Here is a 15,267-nt window from a genome sequence, read left to right as displayed (position 1 = left end):
AGCTCCAGCAACCGGCCCCAACACCTCCATACTATAATTAGACTCTGTATTTCAACAAAAAAAGTAATTAGACTCTGCATTTATAGCTCATACTTTAGATTTCTCTTCAATAATCTGGATTATCAAATTTTGTGCCAATTATCGTATGGAATTTTTTTTTAGTGAAAACTCCTAAAAAGGGGCCTAAATAGGAAATAAGGCCCACTAATTTTCTTTTTTTAAGAAGCCCACTTTTCATAAGTACCTAAGATCAAGTCCAAATACGGATCCTTATGTCAGTTTTCCCATCTCGATGCACCCCTATTTCCTACTAATTCCTCTTATACCCTTTTATATATATCCACTATTTCCCTTAAATCATCTTCCGCTAAACAATTCTTTTCTTTCCCTTTCTTTCTAACCTCAATAGAAATTTGGTTCCCTTTCTTTCTCTCTCTAACTTCAACCCGAACTTGGTTCCTTTTCTCTATTTGGATGGCTTTCTTCTTCACTCGTTGTCGAAACTTGCCGGTTATGAGTAGTACTGATTACAAATGATGAGCCATGAAAATGTCCCATCTAAATCTCTTAACTCGGGTTAGTTAGTCCAGTTCGAGCGGTTACTCTGATGATTTGTTTGATTTTCTTCTCAGGTGTCTTTACGGAGTTCTGTGAGAAAAATAGCTAAAATTGCGAGAAAGACATGCTAGGGATATTATGGTCATTTGCTGGTCCTGGAAATCTTATCCAATGTTGGTGCTCAGATGAGAGTGGAGTCCATGACGAGTCCGTTGGTGAAAACAGAGGTTAAATCGGAGTCCGGGCGAGCAAGATAGATTAGGTCAAAGAGTGGGTCAAAGAGAGTTGACCAAACAGTAGATGAAGGACACGTGGCCCATATCCAGGAAGGTAGCATTAGACTTTCGGTACACTATTGGGCTTATTTCGGTTACATGTGGTTATTATTCGGGATTTACTCTGGAATTGATTCGTTGCAACCTAACACAAGAACCCACCGTGCAACCTACCGTGTTTTGTTAAGATCGAACGAACAGTGTAACTTCTGCATACGTGGTTTAATCCGAAGAGGCGCGCTACATAAGGGTTACCCTCCCGCGAAGCACCAAATCAGCTCCTTATTGCCATCCAACGAAATTGGAAACGGGTATAACCCCTTCCCAAATTAGAGGACTCTTTCTCTAATCCATCTCTATCTATTATACAGAGAGAAAGAGAAAGAGTTCGAAAAATAGAGTAAGAGGACGGATGCAGTTGGAAGGGATAGAGAGAGATCTGGCGAGTTTATCTCGGGCGAGATTTTTATGAAGAGACCCTCTCGGCTTCTATATAACAGGGGAGAAAAGCTCTCGGCTGAGGGGGATCACATCACGGTTTAGAGCTCCAGACGACTAAATCAAACAGAGAAAGGAACCATTTTTTATCATCATATTATTTTCGGTTTTAGAACAGAAAAGAGGAGAGGAGGAACAGAGACACTTAAATTGCTCGTCTGTTTTATTTTTTATTTTTCTTATTTTTCTTGTATTCTCCTTCTTTGTGAGAGAGAGACAAGGGCGGAGGCACGAGCAGACTATCCCTGGCTGCAGCCAGGGATAATTCTGTCAATATCACACTTGGGTAGGGTTAATTTAGTAAAAGCAGCCAGGGGTGAGGGGTCTTCTTTTCTCTTTTTTATTTTCTACTTTGAACCAGGAGAACGGAAGAACTAGAGAGAGAAAGAGCGTTTTGGACTTCAAGTCTTCAACCGAGAGAATTCGAGAGAGAGAGAGAGAGATCAAACCATGAATTGATCAGAGGTCTTAATCATTTTCTCCTTCTCATCTTCCCTACCATCATCATCTCTCTCTAATGCATATATAAATCGAAGATTCAAACTTCAAGTGAAATCTAGGGTTCTTCATAAAATAATCAACTAATCAACTAATCAAGGGGTTTATGCTTAGTTATCTACTGTCTAGGTAACTAAAGTAAGTAATGTTCTTTAAGCATTATTATGCATATATTTTAATTTTGCCCTAATAATTGTGTACAATTTGTTCATTTTGCCCTAATAATTTTGTACAATTTGTTCTTATACTTGTTTGTTTGTTCTTATACTTGTCAATTTGTTCATTTTGCCCACAATCAAAATCATTAGAAGAACTAGTAAAGAACCACAAAACTGTAAGTTAGTACCATAAATCAGTGAACTAGACAAGAATAAGGTGGGTATTTAGCATAAACATCAGTAGCTACAAAGATTCCTCTCTTGGAATTCAAATAACCAGTAATATAGGAACTAAGACCATCAAATTATTCAATCTTTCATGTTCTAGAGTAATTATCCGAACCTAGATTTGATACTACAGAAGTGTCAATCCTGGTTGTGATTTCATGGGGATCGAATACTAGGGCAAAATGTGGGATTTCTTTTACTTAATCTTTAACAAGTTTTGATTTTTAAATGTGGGGTTTCTTTTGCTTACTCTTTAACAAGTTTTGATTTTAAATGTGAGGTTGTTTTTGTTTTTTTGAGGTATTAGATGCTCCTGCACTAGAAGATGAGTTTTATCTAAATCTTGTTGATTGGTCTGCAAATAATGTGTTAGTTGTGGGGTTGGGTAATTGTGTTTATCTATGGAATGCTTGTAGTAGTAAGGTTGCTATTGGAAAAATTTCGATTTCGGTGTATACTGTTGTATTTATAGTTGATTATCAAACCTTTTGTGATGTTGTTCTTCTCCATGAATTCTTGCTTTGGCGTTAGATCTTAGTTCTAAATCCTGCATTATTTTGTTTTATGAAGGTGACTAAGTTATGTGACTTAGGAATGGATGATAGTGCCAGCTGAGATACTCTCACTATATGTTAGCTGTAATGGGTTCCCAAATATCGTATTGTATAGGTAGTCTTTTGGACAAAATTACGAATATAATTGTAACGAACGAACTTCGCATTCTTAATAGGTATGCTCTTACTTTTCATGTATGGTTTGTGTCAATAATGCTGCAAAATTGTACTTTGATATCAAAAATTGCATTTACATGTTACTTTCGGCGACTATATATTTACCGTCAGAAAAAATTTTAGTTATAAAAAATTTAGGCTAGTCCGGTGTAGTTTCAAATCCTGGCTCCGCCCTTGGAGAGAGAGAGAGATTACAGAGAGAGATTCATATTGAGTTCATGTTATAGAAGTAGTTTCTTTTTATTGATTTCATTATTATAACTTCATTCTTCTCAGTTATATTAGATAGAAAGATAGAAAGGAAGGATTATATGAGAGAGAGAGAGATTACAGAAAGTTAGAGAGAGAATTCAAGACGGGATCGATCCACAGAGACTTAGTCAAATCCAATTTGTAACCTTAAAATTATTAGGATTTCGAAAGAGCATTGATGGTAAGATGATTCAAATAAAAATAACAAATAAACTTTAAATAACAATTAAGTGGATATTCAGAAAAGGGGAACCTAGGGTTTTCGAATCCATCCATGTAATCAATTCTAAATATGAGGTATTTGCATTAGTTAATTAATTTTCTATTTTACTCGGGTTCTATAACCAACTACAGGCATGTTGTATATTTTCTCATATCTTTCATTTACTTTCTCCAAGCTTTAATATTCATCATCACCATTCTTTACTTTCGATTTTCCATTTACTTTGTTTCATGTTTTCTCATCTCTTATTCATTTGTGTTTGACAAATCTGTTTTTTTAGAACAAAATTTGGTACTCCTTTTGATCTATATTTCATGTTTCTCTCTCCTTTTCTTTTTTTTTTAGTTTTCTACGTTTTCGTCATAAACCCATCACGAACCCAGATTCAAGAAACATTGTTTTTTGTTCTTTCAACACAAATTCTTATTTTTGTAACACAAGTAGTTATGTTCTTATCATCTACTTAAATGCTCAACGAAACCAAGAAACAAAATATTGTATTTTTTTGTTCTTTCAACACATTTGCTTAGTGCACTATTCGTCAAATCTTTACATTTTCCAAACTAAGTTTTCAAAATACTAGTACACATAAACATATCTCATTTTTTTCCTCTTTCTCACTCTAGTACACATAAACACATTTGTTTGATGCGCCCGAAAAAGTTGCAAACTCAAGTAAAGGTATCAAGTAGCAAGGTCAAAACTATGTGGAGGCAGCCCCTGGCTGCAGCCAGGGGCCGAATTTATCGAGCTAGTGCTGGCCAATGCAATTTTACAACAAAAGACAGTGCTAGCCCGGGTGGTTTTGTCCTTGCCTCCGACACTACCAGTCACGGGTTCGAATCCCTTTTCCCTTATATTTTAGGTTTTTCTTATTTTTTGAATTAATTTTGTATTAGCCCCTTATGTTATGTCTTTTTCGCTTTTGGTCTCAATTTATGACCCTTATTTCTGAACCACATTCTGTTTTGACCTTTTTTTTTTCGCGAAGTCAAGTTTTACCCATTTCTTTAAATCTTATGTTCTAATAATTTATTTCCCCAAATTATCAATGATCACATACATTATAAACTCTTGATTGTTCATTTTTCTTATTTCTTCTAATGTGAAGTTTTGCAATCACTTGTATTTTATCGAAAATTATATATATATATATATATATATATATATATATATATATACGTGCCCTCAGGGCACGGACAGTTGTATTTGGTAAATTATAAAAGTTTAGTGGTTTTGGTCGATAAATATGAATAGTAAGTACATCACATTTACAAACAATAAGAAACAAAAAGACATTAAAAAAAAATTAAAAACAAGTTAATAGTTTAAAAATAAATAAATTTGAAATCAATTATAGGTGTTGAAAGCTACATAAGAGGTTCCTATAGGTTTTCAAGTCGTTTAGAGGAAGAAGAAAATTTTATTTTACTTTTATAAGAGGTAATTTATATCAAAGAATCGATCAAAGATAAGTTGTTGGTGAAATTTAAAGAAGAAAATCAAGAAAAAGTTTATAACAAAGAAAACCCTATAAAAGAATTAACGACAAAGGGAGATGTGTCCCTACCGGTTTACATAGTTCAAAAAGTCTAGTTAAAAGATCATAAATCTACCAGCTAATTGACTTTTACTCATCTCAAGAAGAAATTGAAAGTAAAAAAAAAAATAGATTCAAATCGTAATATCATTACAAAAATAAAAAAATAATAATTCACTCTCCAAAAGAGATGGTCTTCTAAATCTAGTAGAATCGATACAAACAGATTGAAAATCAAAACTCCAAAAAAATGATTTTTCACTTCAGAAAGAGGAAGATAGAAAACAAAAATAACATAGTTTAATAAAGAAAGTGATAGATTTATCTTGTATTTACAATTAAGTATTTCACTAAACTTAAAGAGAATACACAACATCAAGTTAATCATACATTACTAATTACATACTAATAACAAAATTAAGAAAATATAATACTAATTGAACTAAGAAAAACTATCCATTAAAAACATAATATTGAACAATTTTGTTGTCGACATAAATTTCTTCTACTAAAATATGATCAGTCTTTCAACAAATAAGAAACATGATTTTCTTCTCATGAAACTCCTCAGAAACAGGATCAGTCTTTCAACAAAAAAAAAACAAATGAGAAATTAGAAAGATAGGGGGAGAAAGAGGTGTAAGAAAGAAGGTTGTAGGAGTAAAATATATATAGAAGAGAAGGGATAAAATCCATTAATCTTCTTCTTTTATAACTGAAAAACTATTAATTTTTGAGAAGTTATGGAAATAGAGAGGTTACGTGACTGAGATCAAGGGTTATGATTTAAGGAGATTCTAGGGGTTGAGATCTAACGGTTACATTTTCATAACTTAAACACAATCAATTTTTAAAAGTTAATGGAGATAATTAATTGTGAATATTATATAGATGATAAAATTAAATTATCATTAATTTTATGATGGAGGTTATAATTTGAGGATAAGTGTCAATTAGTTGAGATTTAACGATGGAGGGTTAAGATTTATCATGGGATAACGAATGGATAGATTTATCTTTAGTTTGTCTTTGATTTGTCTTTGAGTTTGTCCCAGTCAGCACTCAACATCCTATTTTATATAATAGATATGAGAATAATAGTTGACGAAAATCTTGTATGTGACAAATTTTTTGCTTTTGAAATACTACTTATTAGTGCATATACATCGGAAATGAAAATTTTGCTCTCTTAGTAATTTTAGGCTAGTCCGGGTTAACATAAAATCCTAACTCCGCCCTTGTCAAGTAGTAACCCGACAAAGCCGGGGTCGATCCAAGGAGAGGAGGGTAACTCAAATATCGAAAGATTTTGTTCACCGGTCTAGATATCACTAGCTAACTTAGACTAAAACGGAAAGAACAAAGTAAACGGGAGGTTTGAGATGAATAATCAACAAAAGAATAAAATAAGCAAAACTAGCTAAATAATCTAAATAAACGGGCGAGAGAGATTCGAGAGAAGAATCGGAGGAACAATAGTCGGGGAAACAAACAAGTGAGAGAGGTGTCGAAATCTGGGAATCCGTAATGATAAACCTAAACCCTATCTTTTTTCTTGCAATATCTTTGAACAGAGATAAAGTAAAGAGCGAAAGAAGAAGAAGAAGAAGAGAGGGGGGGTTCTTGAGGGGCGCCCCAATCGGCGCCCATTGGGCTGTTCGGGGTGCGCCTACAGACGGAAGGCCCAAAGAGAAATATAAAGAAGAAACTCTTACAAGTCGGGGTAAAAGGTAAACTAGTTTGGGTGAAAATCCCATATCCCATCCCATATATATAATAAGAAACTTATTAAACATAATATTTCTGCTTCTGCATGAAGAAAGTGATACTATGGAGAGAGAAAGCAACCAAAAAGTCTCAATAGTAGACGATATATTCGAGCTCAAAATTGAAGTAGTAGTAGTAGAAGAAGAAGACGGTAATAAAGACCTAGACAAACTATTCGAGAGAGAGAAAAAAAAAGCAAAACCTAGAAACTAGTTCTTAGCTTCAATGGAGGATGTAGGAATTTTTAGGGCATTAATATGTGGTCATAAGAATAACAATAATAATAATGAAATAATGTCGATAGATGGTGAAAGCCAATTCAATCTTTCTACAATACTTTTACCTTCCCTTGGTGCTAGAAGTAATCGAAGAATAAAGCTACGTCCATTCATTATCTCTCCTCATGATAAGCTCTATAAGTATGTATCTCTCTCTCTCTCTTTTTCTCTCTATTCCACTCTTTTTCTTCTAAATCTTGATATATTGAATCTTATTTGCCTTTTTTTGTTTGTCTTATTCCTTAATTCTATTAACCTAAGAGATTTTAAGCCATTTTTTTTTTCTTATTTTAAGATCATTGTTTCATATTTAATGAGATTACTTACACCATAAATTGATTAGATGGAATAACCACACAAATTGCTATACAAACTATATGAGACACTGACGAACAAACCCTAAAGGTCATTTAACTACTGGTTACTTTATTTTTTACTTATAAATTACATGAAATAATTCAAGATAACACGACCTCCTAGATTTAAGCCATTTCTTTTTCTTATTTTAAGATCATTATTTCGCATTTAATGAGATTAGTTACATCATGTGACATAGATGGATCGATTAGACGGAATAACCACACAAATTTCTATATAAACTTTATGAGACATTTACGAACAAACCGTAAAGGTCATTTAACAACTGGCAACTTTATTTTATAACTAATCCAAGACAACACGACCTCCTCGATTTTGGTGCATAGATGCACAAACTGGGTTACAACCCAATGCCTAGTTAGCCATCTAGGTTTATGTCAGGTGTAATAGATGGTTAGCCATCGAGACGTCTGCCATTTCTTTGTATTGTTTTTGATTAATCATGATAACTATTTTATCTTCTCCAAAAAATAAGTTCTCTCTCCTTTTAGTATAAGGGGAAGGCTCAAGGATGAGAATATTTTGGGAGAATCCATCTCATAACTTAACTCATGAGCCTTTAATCTTAGAAGCAAATATCATCTAACATTTCGCCGAGTTTCACGATTTCCATGGCTTCTACCTGATTTTATATATAAAAGTAAAATCATCTTAGTATAGTAGTATATCTTAAAAATATTAAGGAACTTGATAGTCCATTGAATTTTTTTTTAAAATGTTTGTGACGTCTAATCCTAATATAGATGAAATGTTCTTTTTCGCAGATTATGGGGATATTTTCTGGTCTTTCTAGTTGGTTATACAGCTGGGGTATGTCCATTCGAATTTGGATTCCTTGGGAGACCGAAAGGAGGTTTAGCAATTGCAGATAACATTGTTAATGGCTTCTTTGCTATAGATATTATCCTCACCTTTTTTGTCGCCTATGTCGACAAAGTGACTTTCAACCTTATTGATGAACGAAGGAAAATTGCTATGAATTATGTTAAAGGCGGGTTCATATTGGATGTCCTGTCGTCAATCCCCTCCGAACTAGCGATTAAGCTAGAGCCTGCATGTATTAGGCCCTATGGATACACCAATGTTCTTCGCCTCTGGCGCCTCCATAGAGTCAATAAACTCTTTTCAAGGTAGATTATGAGCACTTAGGTTAAATCACCCGGTCGAAAATGTAGTTTTGAAACAAAATAATTTAGTGATACAACAAAATTATAAAAGTTTTACAAAAAATATAATTTTGTACACAATTTTTTCTTGTAATTTTATTTATTGGTGTGGTAACTTGTTCTTTTTCTAGAGGAGTGACATATATATATTCTTATTGTTTCTTGTTACAGTTTCGAGAAAGATACGAGGTATGACTACATTACAGTTCGGTGCGTGAAGCTGCTATTTGTGAGTTTCTTTGAGAAATGTCGATATTGTTTCATGAAATAGAGGAGAGGCTTATTTAGCCATCTTACTAAGGTCGGATATTCTTGTGCAGGTGACTTTTTTAGTGGTTCATCTGGCTGGCTGTTTAATGTTTCATCTTGCCTCACTTAGAAGACACCCGTCAAAGTCATGGCTCGGTTCACCTAATAGCAGTTTTAAGGAACAAAATCTGTGGATGCAGTATGTTACATCAGTTTATTGGGCCATAAGTACTCTTACTACTGTTGGATATGGTGATCTCCATCCTGTAAATCAAATTGAAATGGTCGCTGACATCCTTTTCATGCTTTTCAACCTTGCTTTTACGTCATACATAATAGGAAATATGACTCATCTTGCCGTTCAGCAAACCAGACGAACAAGAGATTTTGTAAGTTATTTTCCTCTTTGCTTGTTGGTCGTATGAACTAAATGGTTAGTTTATTTGGTATGAAGTACACTCAAGCTTCAATTGCTCTTCTTGTTGTCATGGTTCATGGAGAATGTAATGCACTCACTCAGATCATTGAATTTCGCATATATTCATCAAATCTCTCTCGAGTCACGAACTCTGCTCGTATTTCAAATGGAATTCGTTTCTTTTCATATTTTTTTCCCACAATACGCAGTTCTTTTAGTTTGTTCTTTCATGAATAACATGCATATTGTTTGTTAATTATCAATATAAAATAAAATGTAAGATGACTTCTTCTTGTTAGCTAATAAATCGTCAATTCATTGTTTGATATTATTTTATGTTCATCTAATGTCTTAGTGACATAACTTAGATCTATACTCGAGTTCTTTGTGTATGTATTCTTTTATCTTCTAATATATGACTTTATTTGCTTCTTCCTATTTGTTTGTAACTCAGAGGGATAAAATTGAAGCTGCTTCTAAATTTGCACTGAGGAACCAACTCCCCACTGCTATTAAAGATCAAATGATAGAACATTTTTTATTGAGGTATCAAGCTGACGCGCAAGGGCTGCAACAAGAGACTCTAGATGCCCTCCCGAAAGGGATCCGATCAAATGTTTCATGTGTTCTTTTTTATTCTCTAGTTGAAAATACATACTTGTTTCGTGGGGTGTCAAGTGAGACCCTTTTGCAGCTAGTAAGATACTAATTACACCATGAAATATAAGTTATGTTCTTTACATGTTCTTCGCAACAAATTTTCTTATATTTTATAATTTTGAAGGTCCCGGAGATGAAACCGGAGTATTTCCCTCCCAGAGAAGATGTCATTTTGCAGAATGAAACACCCACTGATTTCTATATATTGGTTAATGGTGTTGTGGTAAACACTGAACCTTTTCTAATCGAGTTCGCTATATTGTTTTTTTCATTCGATCTCCAATTTTGAAGCTTATTTCCTTTTTCATCACTATTTACAGTATTTTTCTCATTTTATCTTCTCGTATTTTTGTAAACTATAATCTGCTTCTAATACTTACCTTCCTTGCAGGAACTTTTGGACTCCGAGAACGGAACAAAACATGCAAGTCTATTAAAAACTGAGTCCTTCGATTTCGTTATTCATAACATATGTTTTGGTATGAATACTCATAGTTATACTAGTATATATCCTAACACGATTTGTTAGATGATTCAGGTAGTAAATACGGCAAGTAGAGGGGACCTTTTTGGCGAGATTGGAGTACTTTGTTACAGGCCACAACTCTTCACAGTACGAACCAAAAGATTGACTCAGCTGTTGCGGATAAACCGTGTGACACTCTTGAGTACTATCCAGGCAAACGTTAATGATGGGACCAAAATTATGAATAATCTCCTTCAGGTCAAGAAAGTTCCTATGCAATTTTGATTTCTTTAAGGAATTTATAACCTATAGTTATTCATTGTACTCATCGAAGGTTAAAACGATACTGATTTTGACTCATGACGATACTGATGTTCGTGTTACATAGTTTTTTTTATACAATCTGAACACATGATGCCATTGGATTGAGCAGCATCTGAAAGAGAGGGATGAGCCAATGGTGAAAGGAATTCTTGCGGAGACGGAAAACATGTTAGCTCGTGGCAAAGTGGACCTTCCGTTAACTCTGAGTTTTGCAATAATAAGAGGAGATGATCTTCTGTTGCATCAGTTACTTAGGCGAGGTATAGATCCCAATGAATGCGATAAAAATGGTCGTACGGCTCTGGTTTGTTACTCTCCTCCATCTATCTTTCTTTGGTTTTATGGTTTGTTTCTTACGCAGAACACTAAATCGATATCTTTTATTTGTTGCCTTGGTCATCACTAGCACATAGCAGTGGCAGAAGGAAGTGAAAACTGTGTTGCTTTGTTACTAGATTATGGAGCTAATCCTAATAGTAAAGGTACATTTAAGACTTCCAGCTTGTAGTTGTCCTTGTATCATTTAATTTTTAATATTTTTAGTTTTTACTCTGCCTGAAATTACTCGGGTATTCGTGTTATTGGCCTTTATGCACTTGTAGAATCTGACACCTCGTACCGGGGTTGGATACCAAAACTGATACTAGGTGTAGGAGATTGACCCCGAGGAGTACCGGGGTTGGCTACCAACAGTGGTACTAGGTGCAGGAGAATGACTCGAAGGTGTACTAGGGTGGATACCAGTATGATACTAGGTCCAGGACAGCAGGAGTATGACCTTAAGGCTGGATACCTAGCCACCCGACTAAGTTCAAGGTAGCCCATGGCACCGGAGCAGATCTATTCGACACAAACTTTTTAACCGGTTGAACCCTTTTGTAGGAGTAAGTACCCATGGGTGCCCAACCCGGCCCAATTCCAACCCATAAGTCCTAACTGATATGATTCTTTCCTGCCTCATTTCCGATGTTACTTTGTAACATAAATAACAACTTTACGCAAGAAAACACTAGATTTATTTATTTATGCATACGGAAACTGTGAAATGTTAATATTCAATGGTTATTACAGATAAGGAGGGGAATGTTCCTCTTTGGGAAGCAATAGTTGGTAAACACGAATCGATTATCAAAAAACTGAAAAACAATGGCGGAAAACTATCTTCTGGCGACGTGGGACAATTCGCATGTACAGCCGTGGAGCAAAACGATCTAAATTTGCTAAAAAGAATATCTGAATACGGTGGAGACCTAAATATCCCACGTGCGGATGGAAATACTGCACTTCATTCTGCCGTTTGTGAAGGAAACATCGAAATAGTTAAGTATCTGTTAGAAAAAGGAGCGGATCTTGACAAACATGGTATAGGTAATTGGACTCCAAGAGATTTAGCAATACAACAATGCCATGAAGATATTATTGAACTCTTTGAATCCAAGAAAGTAAGTGAAAACCACTCAGTAATTTCAATTCACCCTGCCCGAAATCCGTTCGTCACGGGTTATAAAAGCGAGCCTTCAATACACCCGTTCTCGCAGTCTATTAGAAGTCGTTCGGAAGAAGTTTTCTGGAGTGGAAATCGTCGAAGAAGAGAAACTAATACTTTTCGTAACTCATTATTTGGGATAATGTCAGCTGCCAAAGCAAGTAAGAAAATCGACGATAAATCAGTGAAGAGTTCTGCGACTTTGGTTGAAGATTTTTCTCAATTTTATTCTACTAGGGTAACTATTAGTTGCCCTGAAAAAGGTCATATTGTAGGTAAGGTAGTTCTTCTACCTAAATCTTTGGAAGAGGTGATTAGAATTGGTGCTGCAAAATTTGGGTTTTTAGCAGATAAAGTTTTATTGGAAAATGGAGCTGAAATTGATGAATTAGGTTTGATTAGAGATGGTGATCATCTTCTTCTTGTTAGTAATACTTGGTTTGATACATCAAATAATAAAGTTAAAGGAATTTGAGGGGAAGTCATGAAAGGCAAAGATAGTAACTGTTTTTCGACGCCATGAAGCTGACGTGTCAATTTACGTCCAGTGGTGTCTGTGCAGTTGGCAATGAGTGAGTTGAGCTGGACATGTAAGTGGTCAGTATAGATTTTATTTTATTTTTCAGTTTTGTTCTTTAACTATTGTTTTTGTGGTTTAACTAAAAGAGAGACAGAGCAACGAAAGTTGAAAAGGAATTCAAAGGGAAAAAGTAATGGAGAGATGTATTACTAATACAAGAATTGGTTTGGAGTTAAATCTTGTTTTTTGACAAAGGGTATCTATGGAGAAACATGGTCATGGTTCCCTTATGCGAAAACCCTTCGCCTTCGGAAAGGCAATGGGTTTTCCCCTTTTGACAAAGGGTCCTATGGAGAAACATGGTCATGGGATGTCAAATGAACCAAGCTGGGACGGGCTTACTCGAACGTTTTTTTGTAGTTTTCTTTTATTTTGCAGCTTCCAAAATAGAAAGACGCTTTTTCTTTTATTTTATAGCCTTCCAAATAGAAAGACGTAAATGTCAGCTTCACCATTTTCAATCTACAATTGAAGCACTGCTGCTTAGTGCTCTCATATCGACACAAGAATCAAAATTTTAGAGCCATATACGATGAAAAATGCCCACTCGGAAAACATGTCTCATTTCTACCTTGTTTGAAACATCATCACAGAGTTCAACACCTACTTAAATAAGAAACTAAATAATAAATCAGAGCAAGAAAAGGAAAGATATCTATAACTCTCATGTTTAAGTAGTTCCATATACTTATGCCAAACCTGGGAACTTTTTGATTCCCGAGCTAAATAGTTTTCGAATTAATACAGCATCTAGACCAGATATCGGTAAATACGGTTGTAGGTGACGCTAGTTTTAGACTTTTCGTTAATGAGCTGCGCTATTCCAAAACAGAACAGAACAAAAAAATAAATATTAAACCTACGACTACAAGTGAATCCATATCCTGTATTCTCATTATACGACGGGGATCAAGTATTTTTTATATTTAACTCAAGTTGAAGTAGGTGGCGCCAGTGGAAGATCTTGTTGTGTTAGAGGTTGGGCAGTTAGAGGGTTTTGTTCAACTACTACTGATCGGGCTGGACAAGCGGTTGGTTCTTTAATAGGCAGGGTAGGAGGGGGATTTTGGTCACTTAAAATCGAGATGGGACGGAGCAACATCTGGTTGAGCTGCAGGAGCAACTGGTTGGGCTGCAGGAGCAACTGGTTGGGATTGAGGGTTTTGTTCTTTTCCGGGTGGTGGGGATGGTACGCAAGGTCGCTCTAGGATATTATCTTAGCGAGGCATATGTTAGTTGGAGGGGTCCAAAACCAAGAAGAAAGATCTAGTGTGTAACACGAAAAATCAAAAGCTAAAATGAAGCAGCTGAAGTTTAGCTCTAGGATATTTTCACGTGTCGTGCCACACAGTTATAGAGTTATAACCATGTCAACGGCAAGGCAGAAATAGGACTAAGTGAAGAAGATATACCTTCTTGAGTCCGTTCAATAAACTGTTGACGAGCCTCAAGGTTTCCTGGAGAGCAGCATTTAAGAAATCTGGCGTATGAAGATCATCTGACATTTTAGTCTCGAAATCACTTCTTAACTTATTGATAGACTCCTGAGAATCGGTAGTGATGCTAATGATTTTGCCGTTCGGCGCTCTTCCTTCCACATTCTTTTCTTGGAATGGAGTTAAAGCCTCCTCACAATCACGCAAAGTCTAACAATCACAAGAAACAGTTATGTTAGATGAAATCTACACCAAAGATATCTAAGTGGATTAATATAACTATATTTGCGAAGCCATTAATTTTGTTCATCTATACTATGCAAGGGCTTTTCCATTCAGAAGCAATTTCTAGCTGTTCGATTGAGTAATTGATAGCCGATCTGTAATGCGTGCTCATCAAGAAATACCTTCATGCCAAGGGATGATATTGCAGTATGAAACATATGATGCTCATTCTTTTTACCTCGCGAATGGTGAAAAAGTTCCCAAGTGACTTCACCATTTTCTCGTTGTTCTGATTAACAAAACCGTTAACGTTATGCATCCAATACTTAACATTTATCTCAGAGCAAGCGGCACAGCTTTGGGCAAGCTCATTTTTGTGATGTGGAAGTATCAAATCCATTCCCCCGCATGAATATCGAATGAGAAAGTCAGATAATGAGCACTCATGGCACTGCACTCTATATGCCATCCTGGTCTTCCAGGACCCCAGGGACTTTCCCAACTGGGCTCCCCTGGCTTTTCAGCCTGCAACAATCAGATGTCGATTGCTAAATGGAGGGAAAAGGAGGAAAGAAGCGGTTAATCAAAATAAACCCCGCTACAACCTTAAATAAGATGGATGTGTCCTTACCTTCCACAATGCAAAGTCAGTATGGTTTCTTTTTCTCTTATCAACTGCAACTCTTTCACCAGCTCGGTTATCTACTAGTTTTCGTCTCCCATATTCAGGGAATTTGTCGACAGAGAAGAAAACATCTCTATCAACAGCATACGCACAATCCTTATCAATAATCTGCAGAAGAAATAAAAAATTATGTATCCGGTAGGTACATTTGAAGCATAACCGAGTCACCGACATGAACGTAACCTTAA

The 15,267-nt window shown here is 35.4% G+C and overlaps 1 protein-coding gene, 1 long non-coding RNA gene and 1 pseudogene across 2 annotated transcripts; 2 read left to right on the top strand and 1 right to left on the bottom strand.

Moving 5' to 3' along the window:
• The first annotated feature begins 1,690 nt into the window (after nt 1-1,690).
• Nucleotides 1,691-3,029, top strand: LOC147537120 (uncharacterized). Its single transcript, XR_015225955.1, has 3 exons — nt 1,691-1,967; nt 2,516-2,638; nt 2,786-3,029. It is a non-coding gene; the product is annotated as an uncharacterized LOC147537120 (long non-coding RNA).
• A 3,652-nt stretch (nt 3,030-6,681) lies between these two features.
• Nucleotides 6,682-12,927, top strand: LOC147537119 (potassium channel AKT1-like). The gene is made up of 11 exons (XM_086639390.1): nt 6,682-7,147; nt 8,149-8,514; nt 8,722-8,779; nt 8,871-9,188; nt 9,672-9,914; nt 10,002-10,100; nt 10,269-10,301; nt 10,416-10,601; nt 10,777-10,971; nt 11,074-11,149; nt 11,739-12,927. The coding sequence occupies exons 1-11, from the start codon at nt 6,954-6,956 to the stop codon at nt 12,626-12,628; spliced, it is 2,658 nt and encodes an 885-aa protein (XP_086495516.1). The 5' UTR covers nt 6,682-6,953; the 3' UTR covers nt 12,629-12,927.
• Nucleotides 12,928-12,960: 33 nt separating this feature from the next.
• On the bottom strand, nt 12,961-15,253 carry LOC147537118 (cysteine--tRNA ligase CPS1 homolog, chloroplastic/mitochondrial-like; annotated as a pseudogene).
• Between the last annotated feature and the right edge of the window lie 14 nt (nt 15,254-15,267).

Source organism: Eschscholzia californica, unplaced genomic scaffold (assembly GCF_041429995.1).
Source record: "Eschscholzia californica isolate CP2 unplaced genomic scaffold, dmEscCali1.0.p SCAF_5, whole genome shotgun sequence".
Classification (NCBI taxonomy): domain Eukaryota; kingdom Viridiplantae; phylum Streptophyta; class Magnoliopsida; order Ranunculales; family Papaveraceae; genus Eschscholzia; species Eschscholzia californica.
This window is presented reverse-complemented; position numbering and strand designations above follow the sequence as displayed.

Bases quoted from the DNA above. Each gene is read 5' to 3' on its own strand.
- LOC147537119 (XM_086639390.1), top strand. From the start codon at position 6,954: ATGGAGGATGTAGGAATTTTTAGGGCATTAATATGTGGTCATAAGAAT. The intron at 8,515-8,721 runs GTAGATTATGAG...TTCTTGTTACAG, and splicing joins GTCAATAAACTCTTTTCAAG to TTTCGAGAAAGATACGAGGT. The intron at 10,972-11,073 runs GTTTGTTACTCT...GGTCATCACTAG, and splicing joins AAAATGGTCGTACGGCTCTG to CACATAGCAGTGGCAGAAGG.